Below are 22,324 nucleotides of genomic sequence, written 5' to 3'. Positions count from 1 at the left end.
CTCTGCCTTGCTATTCCATCACTTGCCACCCGGGTCATAGGTAAGAGCTGCTTCATCTGGGAAAAATATGCTCAATGATTCAAATAGAAGAGTGCCCAAAGGAACTTTCTCCTTTTTCCCTCAGTCTCAGATGATATGCAGAGAGGAGGACAAGTGGGTGTGTAGACAAGGGACTCATAATTCCTTGGCTGTTAGCTCCAGCGTTAGAGCCCCATTAATAGATAAATGTGCTATCCAGAGGAGGATCCCCTTCCCAGGCTGCTGTCTGTTGCTCCAAGGGCGACTAAATCACATGGCCTCATATTTGAACACACCCTTTGTTTACTCCCTGAACTTTCCCCAGTCTCACCCACTGGTCCCTCATAATCTAACCTGGGTGGTTCAGGGGTTACTTTTATTCTTGAGGGCCATGAATAATGCATTCTTTCTACCAGATGGTGTCTCTTGCACCTTCAAGTCTGAGAGATGCTTCCTTACTTGTCTCCCCTGTCTCAAGAATTCACATTTTATCAGAAGGGCTCACACAGGAAGGAGAGGGAATGGACCCATCAAAAATGTCCCAATTTAAAGAGGCACTCATGATCACCTGATTAGTCTTAACAGGGTTTATCTCTACTCCCGATTGTAAGCAGGTGGACAAGAGCTGCAACTTAGCTTCACCCTGTTTGACAACAGTGACTGCACACTGTTGGGCAGTTTCCATTGCCCACATGGCAGAGACAATGAGTACCTCCTGGTGCCATACCCAGATGTTTAATCTCTCCTCCTTCCACTTCAAGGCGGCTACCTCCTCGTGAAGGGCAGCGACTTGCTTGTCGAGTCAACCCAACATGCTATGGTAGACCCATAGGCGCCACCCACCTTCAGGCAGGAGAGCACCTTGGCCATAGTGAGGGTAAGTGCTTGGTGCGATGCTACCAACTCTGTGTCCCAGGGTTCCTGGGTACATTTTGTGTGGGAGAGGATTTGGGCTATGGCAAACCAGGGTTCGTGCTCTGTCCAACCCGGCACTAGGACCTGCACGTTTCATTTTCTCCAGAACATTGTGGGAACATCTTCATATATATAGCAGGACAGGCAGTACAGCTTCTGTCTCCCCCTTTTTCTAATGGGCAGGGTAAACCTCCCTACACCCCAGAATCAGGCAAAATAACCAAAGGATCCCACCCCTACAACCAAGTGTATTATGTGCAGGTTCGAAGATCCCACAGTTTTTGCCCAATTCCCACCTATGCTAGGATTCCACTATGCAACCTTGCAGTTGCTAATGTGTCTGCTTATGAGAACAGAGTATGCAGTTATCAACCTTCCCCCACCCCCTGTTTCCTGTCTGTTATATTCCTATATAAATAGCACTAAAACTCAGAGAGGGCAGTTATAGGTAAAAAGTGTTTATATTTTTTCTTGGCTATAAGATATTTCTTTTAGCAATAATAAACTAGATTATAATTGAACTTAATATAAATACAAATGGTAATCGAGAGCATATATATAGCGAGCTGAGCTATGTAAAATCGATGGCAGTCTTACTTCCTGGTCTAGCCAGATCTCTAGGCATGTGAAACAGTCATGGCAGACAAGCATGATCACCTAGGCGAAGCAATCACTGCATGTGTGTTCAGTTCGACAGCTCATTAGCACTTCAGTTTCCTGTCCTTTGTCTCTGTCCTTTATACAAGCTGGGCTTTTCATCCTGGTCCTAACATTCTGCCCTTCGCATACAAATTCTTCCGATCGTCTTTCCCTATGTCTTTCATTGATGATTATACACAAGTACACATCCTTGTCTGTGCCCTTTTCCCATTTGTCTATTGCCTCCATCACAGTTTCTCTTTTTCCCAGCTATGAATGTGATCATAGAAGTTTGAAAACATGTTTTCACTCTCCTGCCCCCTTTGTTCATAGTATTTGAAAACAATGCAATGTCTGCATTTGTTTGGTTCACACAGGGTTTCAAAGCAGCAAGATATCAGCTCTAATTACTGTAAACAAAGAAAAGCTCAAGCAGCTTCCAAGAAAGACATTGCCTTGCATTAAGCATTTAACCCTTTGTTCCTCTGTGATCAAGCATTCTTTAAACACAGCCCCGTGCGTGTATCAAGCAATGTAACCCTTTAGGCACTATATCTGTTTCTTTATGAGTTCTGTGCCCTACACATTAGTCTGCGCTTCATGGTGGGGTGCAGGTTGCTTTTTCAGTAATTGCTCTGTTGCAACCCTTAGCTTGGGACTCCCCCACATGTCATGGCTAATTCAGCCCTGTTTGTCGACAGACAAAGCCAGCTTGCTTACCACAAATGGTTATCTCCTTAGACAGCCGGATGAATTAGCCATGCTACATGCCCGCCTCTCTAGAGAGTAGACTACCTAGCTAGAATTAGCTCTAAAATCAACTGAAGGGGCTTACAAGGCAACACCCTTGTGGGAATTCCTGTACTTGCTCAACAGAGCAAAAGCTTTGAACTTAGTGAAGAGTCTGTTCAGCAATGTCAGATGTCACCCATGATTTGACCTATGATTTATGGTAGTATTTTATATAGCTTTATCAGTTTCTGTATAATGCAACATGCCATTGCAGCTGGTTTTATTCAGCTGACCTGAATTTGCTGGGTATGTACAATAAGTAGCAGTATGAATGTCATCTATGGGCTTAATTGAAAAATATAAGATATGTCTTCAGTTGGTTCATATGTTTGACTTGTTAAATGCAAGATAAGTATTCACTGTGGGAAGATGTAATAACCTATGTGATTTAAAAAAAAAAAATATATATATATATAATTCTGAATGCACTAAACATATTTTTTGTGCACAAATAGTGCTTTCTGCACATAAAACATGATTTATGCACACACGTTTTTTGCATGCAAATAATGTTAAATCATGCTTATGTGAACAAACATTTCTGTGCATTAAAATTGTGTACTTAAGTGTGTGCAAAATTTGTTAGGATCATAAGCTTTGCCTATACTATCAGTCATGTAACGCCTCTGTGCCACCTCCTAACACGCACTCGGGGTATCTCTCTGGCCACTCGGCCTCGCCAAGCACAGAGCATTAGGCCCACCTGCACACTGGCTCCTACACTGGCAAGCTCCCATCCACCAACTGGGTTCCTGCTTGCCTCTGGGCAAGTTCCCCCACCTGCAAGCTATCCCCTAGTGGTTTCTAGCAAAACACATTCCAGCAGCCCTGAGGAAATGTAAAACTGAAATATCCTGCAGTGCCATTAGCCAAAAATATATTACTAGTCAGAAGGCCATGAGTGAGAAAGCTACTCCTAATACTGTGTTAACTGGCTGGCCCTGCAGACAGAGAACTAGCCCTACATTCACTATTCCTACATTTTGTTAATAAACCTCACACTACCCAAGGGTCATAGGGTTCTTAGAAAAACACCCATAGACCAAATACACACTATACCGGGACTGCTAATCAGTCCAAGACAGGCAGAGCTAACAAACTAATAAGTTTATTAACAAAATGTAGGAATAGTGAATGGAAAAAATATTAAATTTGCAATCGAATGGGTAAAAGAACAAGGATTAAACGGTAGAAACTAACTAAATACTTTTCACCACTTAACTTAGTACCTGGGGATGTCAGGAAAATAGCTGTCCAACTTAGCTGAACAGGGCCTAAGCACAGAGATCTGCTCCCTTTGTACTCCCAACTGAGACTACAGAGTTCTAGCTCTTTTGGGGCTGGTTCTCTGCCTGCAGGGCCAGCCAGTTAACACAGTATTAGGAGTAGCTTTCTCACCAATGGCCTTCTGACTAGTAATATATTTTTGGCTAATGGCACTGCAGGATATTTCAGTTTTACATTTCCTCAGGGCTGCTGGAATGTGTTGGCTGTTCATCCGCTGACTCAAGGCAGCATCCAAAGCCTTTGCTTGTACTATAAGGCTGAGGTCAAACACCACCTGCAGACCAGCACACAAGAAATGAGCTCTCTGGTGAAAAGCATCATAGCGCAGAACAATAAACCATAAAGCAAGCAAAACCCCTACTTCGCCACACTATTGTTGCCTTTGATTTTAAAGTTTTATGGATGTATATGCAAAGTTAATTTTAAATATCTAGTACAGTAGCAAATTTATCAAGTATAGCAATATTTCTCAAAAATATATATATAAAATAATTTAAGAAGCTTGAAGATCCAAGATATACTGTAGGGTAAACCAAATGCAATATGTGCCCCAGGTAGACATTTCCTCTAATTTTTCCCATGTACTAGCTCTGCTAGCTGTCTAGGTTGACACTGTATGTGTTCATTGTCATTCTTGAGGACAAATGGTAAATGTATTGATATGGTGTACTGGGATTTTATGACTTTATATTCAAATTTCCTGAAGATCCTAGAATATCTAATACGTATTACTCTGATTTCATATGTTCAGAATACTACTCAGCCATTTGAATGTTCTTTACATCTCATATTTCAGTTTCTTGTGGGCTATAACTAGTATACAGAATTTCAGTAATTCCTTCTGGTTACCATTTCTTTGTTGTTGAAGGGCAATATTCAATTGTTTAGACTTGTCTAATGTTGCATAAAGTTGGATTTTTGTTGGTCAGGCATGAAAAATCTTTAGCCATGCATATATGTTATTAATGAAATAGGACTTTAAAAAAGTATGTTTGACAATGTTATGGGGCTTTTTTGTTTAGGGGAAGCAAAAGCCAATGCGCCTTGTGTCATATTTATTGATGAGTTGGATTCTGTTGGTGGCAAGAGAATCGAGTCGCCTATGCATCCATACTCAAGACAGACCATAAACCAACTTCTTGCGGAAATGGATGGGTAAATATATTTCACACTGAAACCTTTTTCTTCCTAGCTCGTTCCCCCCTTTAACCCTGCTTTTCTGCCTGTCTTTAGTGATGTTGGTGTGTGCTTGCTAAAATGCCTTTTGTCTTGAAAAGCTTTTACTGTTAGGTTTCAAAGCAAAATCACCACTGCAAAGAGATCAGCCTAACACCCTACATTTTCACTGTGTTATTTTTAGCTTTAAACCTAATGAAGGCATTATCATTATCGGAGCAACAAACTTTCCTGAAGCATTAGATAAGTAAGTATAAAATCAGATTGGCAAAAGTGATTTGTCATGCATGTTTGTCATATACATTTCAATCTAGGTCATATTCTTAATGCCAAAAAATAGTATAGTTGGTGCTAGAATTCACTACTTACTATTTAACCTTTTAAAAACTGACCTCCAAATGTTTTGTTTATGTTCATAGAACTCATAATCTAAATGAGTTAAAACCCCAGACCACTTTTGTTCCTGTGTTGTAGAAAGATTGAGTAAATCTTTTTAAGAATTATTTGATGAGGTTGGAGGGTGGTGTGATTTATGGGTAAGGAAGATGGGTTCTGAATGACCAGATAGGGTAATATTGGGGAGCAATTGAACAAGGCTATTAGTAGTCAAGTGAGAGATTTGGGGGGAAATTATTGATGGTTCTTAGGAAATAATTGAACAAGTCAAAGCACCTGGTAAGGTTTACTCCTTGTAACTTCATTTCATTAATCAAATGTATGCATTTTTTTTTTTAGTTAAGCAGAAGATCCAAACTATGATTCATGCATTTATACTGACAAGACTAGACTACTGTAGCAACCTATTGTTAGGGCTAGCATAAATAAATGTATGCATATAATCTAGAATGTGGTGGCATGGGTAGTCGCTGGGTTAAATATGTGATCATCATTTCTCTCAGTCTAAGGGATTTGCATTAGAAACAGAAACATGATGGCAGAAAAAGACCCTATAGGTCATGTAGTCTGGCTATCTGCTTAACTAATTTAATTTTACAATTCATGTCACTCCCTCAGAGATCCCCTGTTTATCCTGTGCTTTCTTGAATTCAGGGACTGTTTTTGACTCCTCCACCTCTACTGATAGGCTGTTCCATGTATCCACTGTGCTCTATATAAAGAAGTATTTCCTAAGATTACTTCTGAGTCTATCCCCTTTCACCCACATCCCATGTCCCCTCATTCTAGAACCTCCTTTCCATTGAAAGAGGCTTGCCTCCTGTGCATGGAAAACTCAGAGATATTTAAATGTCTCTATCGTATCTCGCCTTTCCTCTAGGGTATATATATTTAGATCATTAAGTGTGATCGCATAGGGGTCGATTTTCAAAGGAGCGCGTGCACATGGGCGCGGGTATTTTATAATGCGCACGAGTTATAAAATACGATATCCGTGCATGTGCGGGTGGATGGCCTACGAGTACAAGGTTGGTGATTTTCAAAGCCTACGTGCAGCAACGGGACTAGGGTTTCCCCTGTTCACTCCCAGTCCGCTCCAATTAAGGAGTGGACTGGAAGGGAACTTCCCTATACCCCTATCTAATATTCCTATCCTTTCCCCTCTCCTCTCCTCCCTAACCCCTTCCTAACTACTTACATTTTGTTAGATTACTTCTGCTCCGGAGGAGTATTAAGTATTCTCACAGGACAAGCAGGATGATTGTCCTCACAAATGGGTGACATCGAGGATGGAGCCCACCATGGAAAACTTCTGTCAAAGTTTAATAGAACTTTGACTGGCCCCTACTGGGCATGCCCAGCAAGGCACTGACCCTGCAGCCAGCAGGGGTCTCCCTTCAGTCTTCTTTTTTCCGCGCAGCAGTTGCCACGCGGTGAAAGGAGCTCTCTAACCACGTTCCTGACAGGAATTTGGAAATTAATTTCCAAAGAAAATTTGCCCCTCAGGGGTCTCCCTTCGACAAATTTTTTAGTCATCTTACGGAACCTGGTAAGTTTTTTGCCTTCTTCCATCGACTGCCGTCGAATTTGGCCCTCGAGGCCTGTTGGCACTTACCGATCCCCAGCCTAAATTTTGGCTTCCAGCCATGGCAACGGGGTTCCATCGTTGTCCGGATTGTACCCGGACTATGTCCATCACAGACCCCCACAGGGTTTGTGTAATGTGTTTGGGTAGTGAGCATGATGTCCTGACTTGCACCAAATGTGCCTTAATGACACCCAAGGGTCGCAAAGCCAGGATGGAGAAGATGGGGCTCCTCTTCCATGCACCCACCCCAACGCCATCGATAGCATCGACGTCATCGGAACCGGCACCGTCGAAGTTGTACCATCATCGTCAACCCTCCGGTGACCGTCCGCCATCGATCGCTTCTCGGCCGTCGACTCCCGTCCCTTCCCCGGATGGGCGAGGGGATCGGAAGGAAAAGCACCGCCATCGATGGCACAAGTCTCGGCCTGTCGAGGATCCACAGCCATCGACCTCTGCTCAAGCCGAGCCACCGACGAAGAAGCCGCGAACAGACCGGATGCCCTCCACGTCTCGTTCGCCGGCATCGAGGAAACCCTCACCCTCTCGGGGTGTGGGGGCCGTGATCCCACCGGTTACGGTGGTCCCTCCGGCCCTGCCTCAGCCTCCCTCTCCCGTCGAGCCGGGTATGGTTACCCCTGGTCTCCGGGCAGAACTGGACCGGCTGGTCCAGGAGGCCATCGAGAAAGCGATGAAGAAATTACAACCTCCATCGGTACCGTCTCCGGCACCGGTTCCAGTGCCGCCCCCGGCACCGACGCCGGCACCGGCTTCGCCACCGAGGAGAGAACCGACCACCGAGCCGTTGATACAAGCGCTAGCACCGCTACTGAGCCGCATGGAGGCACTCATGACGGCCCTTCCATCGGTGATTCCAGTGCCATCGACAACACCACCGTCTCCGACTGGTTTCTCATCGGCAGGAGAAAACACCGTTTCGAATTCCCCCTTCCGGGGGTAGTTCCATCGGTACCTTCTGGTATATCTCCACCGATTTATCCTTCGGCTCCATCGATTCCGCGCCAGGCACCGATTCCATCGGCAGCACCGAAGCCATCGATGCCATTTCTGGTTCCACCTACCGCACCGATTCCACCTCGGTTTCCATCGATGCCTTCAGAGCCTCAGCCAGGTCCATCAGGGCTACAAGCCCCACATGATCCCTACGATACCTGGGGTGATGATGATGATACCTCTTCTGACACAGATTTGCCTTCGCCACCATCTCCTACAGAGAGTAGAAAAAGATCTCCTCCTGAGGATCTATCTTTCATTAATTTTGTGAAAGAGATGTCAGAAGTTGTACCTTTTCAACTACAATCTGAAGCTGATGACAGACACCAGATGATGGAACTACTTCAATTTCTGGATGCTCCAAAAATCATCGCTTCCATCCCTATACACCAGGTGTTTTTGGATCTGCTCAAGAAAAACTGGGAATCTCCTTCATCGGTGTCACCAGTTAACAAGAAAGCTGACTCCACATACCTTGTCCAGTCAGCACCAGGTTTCCAAAAACCTCAACTGGATCATCGCTCTGTTGTGGTTGAGTCCGCGCAGAAGAAGGCCAAGTGTCTTAAGCCGCACTCTTCTACCCCACCTACCAGGGACAACAAGTTCCTGGATAGTGTGGGACGGAAAGTGTATCATGGAGCTATGTTGATTTCACGCATAGCTTCATATCAACTTTACATGACTCAATACAACAGAGCCATCCTTAAGCAGATGCAAGACTATGCTGACACGTTGCCGGACCAATACCAACCGCAGCTTCAAGCCCTTCTTCACAAGGGATTTGAGGCAGGGAAGCACGAGATTAGGACTGCCTACGACATTTTCGATGCTTCCACGAAGGTTTCAGCCACAGCCATCTCAGCCAGATGTTGGGCTTGGTTAAAGTCATCCAACCTTCGCCCAGAGGTCCAAGATCGTCTTGCTGATTTGCCCTGCTTAGGCGACAATTTGTTTGGAGAGCAAATTCAACAGATTGTGGCGGAGTTAAAAGACCACCATGAGACGTTGAAACAACTCTCATCTGTCCCACCTGAGGTGACCTCCAAGCAACCGCAAAAGAAGGACTCTAAGAAGTCGTTCTTTCGACCACGCCGCTACTACCCTCCGTCAACTAGGGCTCGTCCTGCACGGTCCTCTAACAGGCCTCAGCCTCGTCAGCCGAGAAAGCAAAGACCTACTGTAGCCCCACCTCCTGGGCCTGCGGCGGGCCTTTGACTTCCCTGTATTGAGCACATGCCAACTCCCTCTTCCACACATCCCTGTGGGAGGTCGGCTGTACCACTTCTTACCCCGTTGGAAACAGATTACCTCAGATCAGTGGGTGCTAGCAATTATCGCACAGGGTTACCACCTCCATAACACTTCCGCCAGACTCCCCGCCCCTTCAGGCATGGAGTCTAACCAGCCATTTGACTCAATTACATCAAGAAGTATCCCTTCTTCTACAATCAAATGCTATAGAACCCGTCCCTCCTTGTCAACAAGGGAAAGGATTCTATTCCAGATACTTCCTAATACCAAAGAAATCAGGGGGGTTACGTCCAATTCTGGACCTTCGGGCCCTCAACAAGTATCTGCAAAAAGAGAAGTTCAAGATGGTAACCCTGGGCGCCTTGCTCCCTCTGTTGCAAAAGGGGGATTGGCTGTGCTCTCTCGACCTCAAGGACGCTTATACCCACATTGCGATAACACAATCTCATCGCAAGTATCTGCGTTTTCTGATAGGCCACGACCATTATCAATACCGAGTACTACCTTTTGGGCTGGCATCTGCTCCACGAGTCTTTACCAAATGTCTCGTAGTAGTAGCAGCATTTCTCAGGAAGGAAGGTGTCCACGTCTACCCCTATCTGGACGATTGGCTAATCAGGGCCTCCACCCCTCAAATTGCGCAATCCTCCCTAAAGTTGACAATTCACACACTCCTCTCCTTAGGGTTTCTTGTCAATTACGAGAAATCTTGCTTGGTCCCATCTCAGACCTTATCCTTCATTGGAGCAGACTTGGACACCTTACAGGCAAAAGCCTACCTTCCACTTCAACAAGTCCAAACTCTCATGTCTCTAGCTCGCCAGCTCCAGTCTCAACACACTGCCACAGCTCGCCAATTCCTCATCCTCCTAGGACACATGGCATCCTCGGTTCAAGTTACTCCCTTGACCCGACTAGCCATGAGAGTAACGCAATGGACTCTGCGACACCAATGGCTTCAAGCTTTCCAGCCTCTGTCCTACATCGTCACAGTTACACAAGCGCTACGCCTGTCTTTAACCTGGTGGACGACTCAAGTCAATCTCCTTCAGGGCTTACCCTTTCTCCTCCCAGATCCACAGGTAATCCTAACCACCGATGCTTCCCACATCGGTTGGGGGGCCCATGTGGACGAATTACAAACCCAAGGGTTGTGGTCGCCAGAGGAAGCCGAACACCAGATAAATTTCTTGGAACTTCGAGCAATTCGCTACGCGCTCAGAACTTTCAAAGATCATCTATCAGATCAGATAATCTTAATCCAGACAGACAACCAAGTGGCCATGTGGTACATAAACAAGCAGGGAGGCACAGGCTCCTTCCTTCTGTGTCAGGAAGCTGCGCAGATTTGGGCAGAAGCCCTCTCCCATTCCATGTACCTCAAGGCCACTTACTTGCCGGGAGTAGACAATGTATTGGCAGACCAGCTGAGCCGTGTCTTCAAGCCACACGAGTGGTCACTCGATCCTCTGGTAGTGACCTCTCTGTTTCACAAGTGGGGTTTTCCCCGCATAGACCTCTTTGCGTCCCCTCAGAACCACAAAGTGGACAATTATTGCTCTCTCATTCGGAGCCAACACTCTCAGCCGAGGGATGCCTTCTCCCTCAAGTGGACGACAGGTCTGCTTTATGCATTCCCTCCACTTCCTCTTCTGTCAAGGACTCTCGTGAAGCTACGCCAGGACAGGGGAACCATGATCCTGATAGCTCCCCACTGGCCACGCCAAGTGTGGTTTCCCATACTCCAGGATCTCTCCATCCGCAGGCACATCCCTCTGGGAACGGATCCGCATCTGCTCACTCAAAACGACGGATGCCTCCTCCATCCCAACCTCCAAGCCTTGTCCCTGACGGCATGGATGTTGAAAGGTTAGTCCTTCAGCCTTTTAACCTTTCGGATTCGGTTTCTCGTGTCCTGATAGCTTCACGAAAGCCCTCGACCAGAAGATCTATTCATATAAATGGAAAAGGTACACATCATGGTGCACTTCTCAGTCCCTTGATCCCCTTTCCTGTCCAATCTCTAAGTTCTTGGACTATTTATGGCACCTATCAGAATCCGGTCTAAAGACCTCTTCCATTAGGATGCATGTCAGTGCGGTAGCCGCCTTCCATAAAGGTATAGTCGGTGTCCCTATTTCAGTACAACCCCTGGTGACACGCTTTCTTAAAGGCTTGCTCCATCTGAAGCCACCCTTACGTCCTCCGGCCCCATCTTGGGACCTTAATCTGGTTCTTGGTCGTCTAATGAAACCACCTTTCGAACCTCTGCACTCCTGTGAATTGAAGTATCTCACATGGAAAGTATTATTCCTATTGGCTATCACTTCAGCTCGCAGGGTTAGTGAGTTACAGGCCTTAGTCACCTATCCGCCTTACACTAAACTCCTGCAAGACAGGGCGGTGCTCCGCACTCACCCTAAATTTTTACCTAAGGTAGTTTCGGAGTTTCATATCAATCAATCCATCATACTACCTATCTTTTTTCCCAGGCCCCATTCCAACTCTGGGGAACAGACTCTGCATACCCTGGACTGTAAACGAGCTCTAGCGTTTTATCTAGACCGTACAGTTGCTCACAGGAAGAGCACTCAATTGTTTGTCTCCTTCCATTCTAACAAGTTGGGACAACCTGTGGGTAAGCAGGCTCTTTCCTCCTGGTTGGCGGACTGCATTTCTTTTTGCTATCAGCAAGCTGGCATTCCTTTTCAAGACCGTGTAAAAGCACACTCTGTGAGGGCCATGGCGACTTCAGTAGCACACCTTCGATCGGTGCCGCTTCCTGACATCTGCAGGGCTGCAACCTGGAGTTCTCTCCATACCTTTGCAGCCCACTATTGTTTGGACAAAGCTGGAAGACAGGACTCCATCTTCGGCCAATCTGTCTTGCGTAACCTTTTTCCAACATGATGTACCAACACCCTTCCACCTTCCCGGTAGGGTGCGGATGCCCTTTCCCAAATTCCACCCCAGTTGTTGTGCCTGTTGCACGTCGTTGGGTGCATTTGGTGCAAGCCAGGACATCCTCAGCTCGGTACTCACCCATTTGTGAGGACAACCATCCTGCTTGTCCTGTGAGAAAGCAAATGTTGCTTACCTGATGTAACAGGTGTTGTCACAGGACAGCAGGATGTTAGTCCTCACGAAACCCGCCCGCCACCCCGCGGTGTTGGGTTCGTTTTAGTTTTTACTTTTTTAGGCACTGCCTGTAGCTTTGAAAATCAGACTGAAGGGAGACCCCTGCTGGCTGCAGGGTCAGTGCCTTGCTGGGCATGCCCAGTAGGGGCAGTCAAAGTTCTATTAAACTTTGACAGAAGTTTTCCGTGGTGGGCTCCATCCTCGATGTCACCCATTTGTGAGGACTAACATCCTGCTGTCCTGTGAGAACACCTGTTACATCAGGTAAGCAACATTTGCTATCTGTGCCTGCGCTTCCCTGGGACAGTGGCTTAATGGCTGTCCCGGCCTGCCGCCCCGTCCCTTTTTCAGGGCCCGGCACTTCCACGCATAACTGTTACTTGCATGGCCGGACCCGTTCTAAAATGTGTGCAGCGTGCGCAAGGCCCAGCCACGTGCAAAACCCCCGCTCTTTACATGTGTGGCCCTTTGAAAATCGACTCGATATGTTTTAGAATGAAGACCGTTTTAGTAGCCACCCTCTGGATGTACTCCAACTGGTTTATATCCCTTTGAAAGTATGGTCTCCAGAACTATACACAGTATTCCAAAAGTGGTCTCACCAGCGACCTATACAGGGGCAGTATCTCCTCCCTTTTTCTGCTGACCATTCCTTTCCCTATGCAGCCAAGCTTATTTCTGGCTTTTGCCATTGCTTTATCCACCTGTTTGGCGACAGTCGCTCAGCAGCGCATGGCTCGGAGAGAGGTATCTTCAAAGGATACTAATGATGCATTAGAATTAGGGCATCACTACAGTGAGGTTCCAATAATTAGAAAAATAGTCCAAGTGCCTGTAACTAAAAACTCACCTGAGCTAAAACATTCTAACTTATCCCTATCAATTAAAAAGCAGAATGAAAATACAAACAAAAAACAAACTTTGAAATGTTTGTATGCTAATGCCAGAAGTCTAAGAAGTAAGATGGGAGAACTAGAATGTATAGCAGTGAATGATGACATAGACTTAATTGGCATCTCAGAGACATGGTGGAAAGAGGATAACCAATGGGACAGTGCTATACCGGGGTACAAATTATATCGCAATGACAGGAGCACCCGGGAGGAGGTGTGGCGCTTTATGTCCGGGATGGCATAGAGTCCAACAGGATAAACATCCTGCATGAGACTAAATACAAAATTGAATTTTTATGGGTAGAAATCCCTTGTGTGTTGGGGAAGACTATAGTGATAGGGGTATACTACCGTCCACCTGGTCAAGATGGTGAGACGGACAGTGAAATGCTAAGAGAAATTAGGGAAGCTAACCAAATTGGTAGTGCAGTAATAATGGGAGACTTCAATGACCTCAATATTGACTGGGTAAATGTATCAGCGGGACACGCTAGAGAGATAAAGTTCCTGGATGGAATAAATGATAGCTTTATGGAGCAATTGGTTCAGGAACCAACAAGAGAGGGAGCAATTTTAGATCTAATTCTCAGTGGAGCACAGGACTTGGTGAGAGAGGTAACGGTGGTGGGGCCACTTGGCAATAGTGATCATAATATGATCAAATTTGATTTAATGACTGGAAGAGGAACAGTGTGCAAATCCAAGGCTCTCGTGCTAAGTTTAGTTTAGTTTATTGGGTTTTTATATACCGACACATCAGACAAGCCTTCACATCAGTTCACATATGATAAAAACAAGATTAGAAATACAATGATCATAAATAGTAACAGCTAAAAACTATATAAGGTAAAAGAATAAATTAGCTGTTAAGAGAGATAAAATCATAGATTAAATAATCATAAAACATTGAGATAGAAATTAAACTAAAAATATACAGGGGATAGCTCATCAGGATGGTTTGCAGATAGATCATGCTTATGGTGTAATTGCTTATTTCTGGTCAGGCTGGTTAGCTGATTCATATTCTGCAAATGCGCATTTAAACAGCCAAGTTTTTAAATCAGCTTTAAATTGCTTTTTTTCAGTTGTTAGTCTCAGTGATGTAGGTAAAGCATTCCATAGTTTTGTTCCTGCAATGGATATAATACGATCCCTTACATGGGATAATCTAGCTGATTTGATAGTTGGTATTGATAAAAAGACCTTTGTCTGCCGATCGCAAGTCTCTTTGAGGTACGTGGAGACGAATTGAGGTATTCAGCCACTCGGTGTTTTCGCCATAGATAACATTATGAATTAGAAAAAAACTGAAAGGAGCAGCTACAAAAGTAAAAAAAAAAATGTCCAAGAGGCGTGGTCATTGTTAAAAAATACCATTCTAGAAGCACAGTCCAGATGTATTCCACACATTAAGAAAGGTGGAAAGAAGGCAAAACGATTACTGGCATGGTTAAAAGGGGAGGTGAAAGAAGCTATTTTAGCCAAAAGATCTTCATTCAAAAATTGGAAGAAGGATCCAACAGAAGAAAATAGGATAAAGCATAAATGTTGGCAAGTTAAATGTAAGACATTGATAAGACAGGCTAAGAGAGAATTTGAAAAGAAGTTGGCTGTAGAGGCAAAAACTCACAGTAAAAACTTTTTAAAATATATCTGAAGCAGAAAGCCTGAGAGGGAGTCAGTTGGACCGTTAGATGATCGAGGGGTTAAAGGGGCACTTAGAGAAGATAAGGCCATCGCGGAAAGATTAAATGATTTCTTTGCTTCGGTGTTTACTGAAGAGGATGTTGGGGAGGTACCTGTAATGGAGAAGGTTTTTATGGGTAATGATTCAGATGGACTGAATCAAATCACGGTGAACCTAGAAGTTGTGGTAGGCCTGATTGACAAACTGAAGAGTAGTAAATCACCTGGACCGGATGGTATACACCCTAGAGTTCTGAAGGAACTAAAAAATGAAATTTCAGACCTACTAGTAAAAATTTGTAACTTATCATTAAAATCATCCATTGTACCTGAAGACTGGAGGGATAGCAAATGTAACCCCAATATTTAAAAAGGGCTCCAGGGGTGATCCGGGAAACTACAGACTGGTTAGCCTGACTTCAGTGCCAGGAAAAATAGTGGAAAGTGTTCTCATCTAGGATTGACATCAAGGTCCCAACAATTATAATGTGTGATTTTAATGTTCATGTGGATTCGATGCCACGTTCAGTCAGTTGTGATTCCTTTTTAAATACGTTAGAAGCAATAGGCTTTGTACAACTGATCAATGCTCCCACCCATAGAGCGGGACATACGTTAGATTTGGTGTTCATAAATGAGGCCTTTAAGGCTAATGCAGCACCTAACATTTTACCGGTTCCTTGGTCAGATCATTACTTAATTACAGCAGCCCTTTCTCTAAAAAAGCCTCAGACTAAAACATTACTAAATCAAAAAATAGAGATTGAAGTTAAAAAGACATGTACTAGTGAAGATTTAATTGCCAACTTTCCGGCTGCTATGATATCACTAGATACATCCAAAAATTTGAATGCAGTGAATTCATGGAATTCGGCCATGACAGAGTTGGCAAATAAACTATGTCCCACTATAAAAAAAACGATTCCCCTCCAAGGTAAATATCGAGCTCCTTGGTTTTCCTCCCATTTAAAAGATCTTAAAAAAGGATTAAGGAAAGTGGAACGAATTTGGAGGAAACTTAGAGATGAGGTATCACAAGTAAACTATAGAGTAACCCTAAATGAATATAGAGAGTCAATTAATAGTGCTAAACATAATTTCTATTCTGAGAGAATTCATAAATTCCAGTTCAATCCAAGAATCCTGTTTCAATATGTCTCAGAACTTACTAACCTTAGAGGCAATTTGTCTACCTGGGGCGATAACCCAAAGAACAAATGTAATGAGTTTGCGTCCTTTTTTAAAGAAAAAATTCAAGCAGTATTAAAAGATTTAAATTCACTGGTTCCACAAAATATTACTTTACCCAGCAATCCTTCGGTGAATTGGGCTACTTTTGATCTAGTCTCATCACTAGAAATAGTAAACCTAATAAAAAAAATGACACCTGCCAACCATTCTATGGATAAAATGCCTATTAATAGTTTGAAGATGGTACAAGATATTATAGCTAAACCATTGGCGGATTTGATTAATCTATCTTTAGAAGAAGGGATAGTTCCAGATGATTTGAAATGGGCAGTAGTAAAGCCTATTTTGAAAAAAGCCAATTTGGATCCAGAAGTTCTTGCCAATTATAGACCAATTTCTATTCTGCCTTTTTTGGCTAAATTAATTGAAAAAGTGGTCAATCGGCAACTTATGGATCATTTAGAAGAACATCAGCTGATTTTTCCATCACAGTATGGTTTTCGGAAATCTCATAATACCGAAACCTTGCTAATTTCATTAATTGACACTATTCAGAGAGGCTTTGATCAAAATACTTCTTATTTACTTATTTTGTTGGATGTATCCGCAGCATTTGATACTGTCAGTCATGAAGCACTTATTTTAAGATTGAGTGAAATTGGGCTTCAAGAAAAAACTCTTCACTGGTTTAGATCCTTTCTTCCCAATAGATCATACGTAGTTAAACTGGGAACAGTAGAATCTGATGTAGTTGATTTACATACCGGAGTCCCCCAGGGTTCATCCCTTTCGCCAACATTGTTTAATGTTTATATGGCGCCATTATGTCGATTTTTAGCGGGTATGGGACTGGTACACTATCTGTTTGCAGATGATATTCAGATACTGTTGCCTATAAAAGATTCCTTGGCAGCTACGTTGAAATTATGGGAGGTATATTATAAATCAATAAAACAACTTCTCAATCATATGTCATTGGCATTAAACAACTCCAAAACTGAAATACTGTTTGTCAGTAATAAAATAACAGAGAAAGTAGAGATCGATATTTTAAACTGTCTTCCTACATATAAGATCCAACGGGAGGTTAGAGACTTAGGATGCATTCTTGATTCAGAGCTCAGCATGAAGACTTCGGTGAGGACCATCATAAAAGATGGTTTTTACAAACTACGAGTGCTGAGGAGATTAAAACCATTACTGCATTCAAAAGATTTCCGAATTGTGGTTCAGGCATTAATTTTGCCCAAATTAGATTATTGTAATGCATTATGGCTAGGTGTGCCATTATCAACTATTCGCCCGCTGCAATTGTTGCAGAATGCCGCGGCGCGACTCCTAACCGATATAAAGAAATTTGATCACGTTTCCCCAGTACTGATGGGTTTACATTGGTTGCCGGTGCAGGCCCGTATACAATATAAATGTTTAACTTTAATACATAAGGCCATTTATGGCAGGAATTCTGAATGGCTAAATGCCTCACTGCGCATTCATGCTCCAGTACGGAACCTGAGATCTCTTGGGCAGGCCCTGCTAACTATTCCATCACCCAAACTGGCTCATTTGAGCTCAGTGAGGGAAAGATCTTTGTCCTTGGCAGGACCAAAGTTGTGGAACTCTTTTCCTGTTGAGATTCGGTTAGAGGAGAACATCAGCAGTTTTAGGAAGCAAATTAAAACCTGGCTATTTGAAAGGGCTTATGCTAATTAATGCTAATTAATGGACCTTTCTTATTTTACTTTCAGAGATTGAGGAGTTACTAGAAGGGCTAAGCAGGGTTAATAGTGAGAAGTCTAGTTGGGTGAGGGTGGAAAGGAGGCTTAATAAGGGGAAGATTAAGTAAGCAGGAGGATGGGATAGAGGATAAATGGTACGATGATAGGGGAAGAAGAGGTGGGGTTCTAGTGTATGGCTGTATTTAAAGTGGTATTTAAAATGTTTTAGTTTAAATTTTATGTGTTGTAAAATGTGTAAGGATTGTTTTAAATGTATTTGAGTGTTGCTACTGCAACTTAATTTATTGTAAACCGTCTTGAAATGAATTTGAAAGTCGGTATATAAAGTGAAATAAATAAATAAAATCACAGAACATAAAGAAAGACATGGTTTAATGGAACAAAGTCAGTATGGCTTTACTCAGGGCAAGTCTTGCCTCACAAATCTGCTTCACTTTTTTGAAGGAGTTAATAAACATGTGGATAAAGGTGAACCGGTAGATGTAGTGTACTTGGATTTTCAGAAGGCATTTGACAAAGTTCCTCATGAGGCTACTAGGAAAAGTAAAAAGTCATGGGATAGGTGGTGATGTCCTTTCATGGATTGCAAACTGGCTAAAAGACAGGAAACAGAGTAGGATTAAATGGACAATTTTCTCAGTGGAAGGGAGTGGGCAGATTATAAATGATCTGGAAAGAAATACAAGTGAGATAATCAAATTTCCAGATGACACAAAATTGTTCAGAGTAGTTAAATCATAAGCAGATTGTGATAAATTGCAGGAAGACCTTGTGAGACTGGAAAATTGGGCATCCAAATGGCAGATGAAATTTAATGTGGATAAGTGCAAGGTGATGCATATAGGGAAAAATAACCCATGCTATAATTACACAATGTTGGGTTCCATATTAGGTGCTACAACCCAAGAAGGAGATCTAGGCGTCAGTGGATAACACATTGAAATCGTCTGTTCAGCGTGCTACGGCAGTCAAAAAAGCAAACAATGTTGGGAATTATTAGAAAGGGAATGGTGAATAAAACGGAAAATGTCAATGCCTCTGTATTGCTCCATGGTGAGACCGCACCTTGAATACTATGTAAAATTCTGGTCGCCGCATCTCAAAAAAGATATAATTGCGATGGAGAAGGTACAGAGAAGGGCGACCAAAATAAGGGGAATGGAACAGCTCCCCTATGAGGAAAGACTAAAGAGGTTAGGACTTTTGAGCTTAGAGAAGAGACGGCTGAGGGGGGATATGATAGAGGTGTTTAAAATCATGAGAGGTCTAGAACGGGTAGATGTGAATCGGTTATTTACTCTTTCGGATAGTAGAAAGACTAGGGGGCACTCCATGAAGTTAGCATGGGGCACATTTAAAACTAATCTGAGAGAGTTCTTTTTTACTCAACACACAATTAAACTCTGGAATTTGTTGCCAGAGAATGTGGTTCATGCAGTTAGTATAGCTGTGTTTAAAAAAGGATTCAATAAGTTCTTAGAGGAGATGTCCATTACCTGCTATTAAGTTCACTTAGAGGTACATTTTAAAAAAGAATACGCCGGATTTTATAAGATATGCCCGTAGCCGCGCGTATCTTATAAAATCCGGGGTTGGCGCACGCAAGGGGGTGCACATTTGTGCAACTTGCACGCGCCGAGCCCTGCGCTCGCTGCCCGTTCCCTCCGACCCTCTCTAATTCCCCCCCCCCACCTTTATTCCAAAAGTTACTACTGCCGGCTGTCTTCTGGCGTGGCAGGCCCCGACACAGGCCGCTGTGTTGGGGCACTCAGCCACGCCCCCGGACTGCCGCCACGCCCCTAGCCATGCCCCCGACCGCCCCTTTTTGCAAGCTCCGGGGCTTGCGCGCGCTGCCGACCTATGCAAAATAGGCTCTGCGCGCGCAGGGGGGGGTTTAAAAGGGTTACGCACGTAACCCTTTTAAAATCCGTCCGTTAGAGAATAGCCACTGCCATTAGCAATGGTAACATGGAATAGACTTAGTTTTTGGGTACTTGCCAGGTTCTTATGGCCTGGATTGGCCACTGTTGGAAACAGGATGCTGGGCTTGATGGACCCTTAGTCTGACCCAGTATGGCATTTTCTTATGTTCTTATGACTTTAAGATCATCAGATACAATCACCTCAAGATCCTGATCTTCTTTTGTGCTTAGAAGCATTTCACCCCAATACTGTACATCTCTGTTGGGGTTTTGCATCTTAACTGCATAACTCTACATTTTTTTAGCATTAAATCATAGCTGCCATTCCCTAGACCATTCCTTAAGTTTCGTTAGATCCCTCTTCATGTTTTCCACACCTTCCTGGCTGTCTACCTTGTTCTAGATTTTGCTGGTATCTGCAAAAAGAAAAAGCTTTTCCTGACAATCCTTCTGCAGTGTATCTCATGAAGATGTTGAACCAGGTCCAAGAACTGATCCTTGAAGCACACCGCTAGTAACAACCCCATCTTGTAGTGACCTCCATTTACCACTACCTTGTGTTGCCTCTTACTCAACCTGTTTCTAATCCAGTTAGTCACTTTAGGGACCATACCAGTGGTGCTCAATTTATTTATAAGTTGCCAATGCAGAACCATGTCAGTCTTTACGTGAAAATCCCAGTGCACTACATCTAGTTCTCTCCCTTGATAACTGTCTGGTCACCCAATCAAAGAAATTGATCCGGTTTTTCTGACAAGATCTACTTCTAGTAAAACTGTGCCATCTCATATCTTGTAATCTATTGGATTCCAGAAACTGCACTATCCTATCTTTGGATGTATCCCATCCGGCCCCATTACTTTATCTACTTTAGTCAGCTCCTCACAAACACACTTTTCTGAAAATTTAATTGAGGTTTACTACATTTCCAATCTTATTTGTGTTCTTTTTATGTGGGCCTGTTCCTGGCCCTTCCATAGTGAACACTGAACAGAAACATTTAAATAATATTTTTTCCTCAACAGCCTCTACATATTCTTCCCCTTCACCTCTGGGTCTCACAATGCCACTTTTGCACTTCCATCACTAACACACCTTAAAAATAAAAATAAAAGTTTTACCATATTTGCTATATTTTCTTCCATTTGAATTTTTGCATTCCTGACTATTTTCCCAGCTTCTCCTAGCTTTTTCAGATATTGTCGTCTTCTTTCTGTGATCTCTTGTAGTTTGAATGTTAATCTTTTCTTCCTTACTTTTCAGCTTCTTCTTTAGAAAAACAATACCTTTTTCCTCTCTCCTTCATTTTCCTAACAAGTTGTTACCCTTAATTTTTTACTTTTGCCCATTGCTTTTTTTTTTACTTTCCCTAGATTTTCCCATCCAGCTAACCATTCCTTGAGGTATTCCTGCATTTTAAGTTTTCCTGAAGTCTAGGACCCTCGCCTTTTGAATGAACTAATCTCCTGTTCTCTAATACAAACTTGCTTTCCAGTAATCACTGGTTCCCAGATGATCTTCTGCTACAATATTAGATACTGTCCCCATTAATAAGCATCACATCCAAACTTCCCACCTTTTGTGTGGATTCAGTTACCAGTTCACGGAACAGTTCTCCCTGCTTCTAGAAGACTTTGCAGCCAAGATATCCCAATCAACATCCAGCAGATTGAAATCCCCTAGCAATATTGCCTCCCATTTCTTAGCAATTTTGTGAATATCCTCCATTAAATCTCTATCCATTTCTGCTGTCTGTAATGGAATTCTGTATATTATATTAATATGATCGTAGATAAAGACCAAATGGTCTAGCCAGTCTGCCCAGCAATTTGCTGGGTAGACTATTCCATTCTCTTTTACCAGATTAACGCACGGTGCCTACTCCTTACCTCGTAAGCCCTGCAATTTTTTAAAATATTTTTATATATATTGTGCCACACCACCTTCATTCCTATTTGATCCTTCCTGAGTAGTCTCTAGTAGGATATAACTATATCCCAGTCATGGTTTTCTGTGTACCATGTCTCCGTGACAGCTGTATTTCCAAGTCATCATCTTCCATAACTACTTCTAGATCTGGAACTTTATTTACCATGATATGAACACTAGCATACATAGATTTCCAGATGTTGCCCTTTTTTTCCCATTTTTACCTATCATAAGGTTTTGTTCACCCATCCCCAATGACTCTAGTTGAAAGCTCATCTCAGTAGGTTTGCCAGTCTGCTGTAAGATGTTGTGTACCTTCTTCAGGTGGACTCAACTCTGGTCAGTAGTTCTTGAAACATGATCTGGGAATCTGAAATGCTCTCATAGACATCATCTTGGTAGCCATGCTATAATCACTTGAATGCAAGCTTTCCTTCTTGGGCCTTTATCCTTGACTGGGAGGATTGATTGTGAGTGTTTTGTTTTGGGGGGTTTTTTTTTTTGTTTTAATCTGATTTTTTTTTTCAAGATTGTATGTTTGGTTTTTAAGGAGGGATGGATGCTGGCTACCTGAAAGATTGCTTGGGCCTTTATGAGCCCACACAGAACTTGCAGTAGGGTTTGTTGGCTGCTCCTTCTGTAATGGAGGGTTGTTTAGGCTTCCATACAGGAGAGGGGCTTTTAGATTTATAGGCCCTAAATTGTGGAATAGCCTACTCCTTAGAGCTGAGGAACTGTCCAGATTATTTA

The 22,324-nt window shown here is 43.2% G+C and overlaps 1 protein-coding gene across 1 annotated transcript in view; it reads left to right on the top strand.

Moving 5' to 3' along the window:
- The window catches only part of YME1L1 (YME1 like 1 ATPase), a 225,473-nt gene that overhangs the window by 128,660 nt on the left and 74,489 nt on the right, over positions 1-22,324 (top strand). Inside the window, 2 exon segments of the mRNA XM_029588647.1 lie at positions 4,674-4,806; positions 5,012-5,074. Of these exon segments, the coding sequence (XP_029444507.1) occupies positions 4,674-4,806; positions 5,012-5,074 (196 nt within the window).

Source organism: Rhinatrema bivittatum, chromosome 2, assembly GCF_901001135.1.
Source record: "Rhinatrema bivittatum chromosome 2, aRhiBiv1.1, whole genome shotgun sequence".
NCBI classification, from domain to species: Eukaryota; Metazoa; Chordata; class Amphibia; order Gymnophiona; family Rhinatrematidae; genus Rhinatrema; species Rhinatrema bivittatum.
The sequence above is the reverse complement of the archived record's forward strand: the minus strand, read 5'-3'. Positions and strand labels throughout refer to the sequence as shown.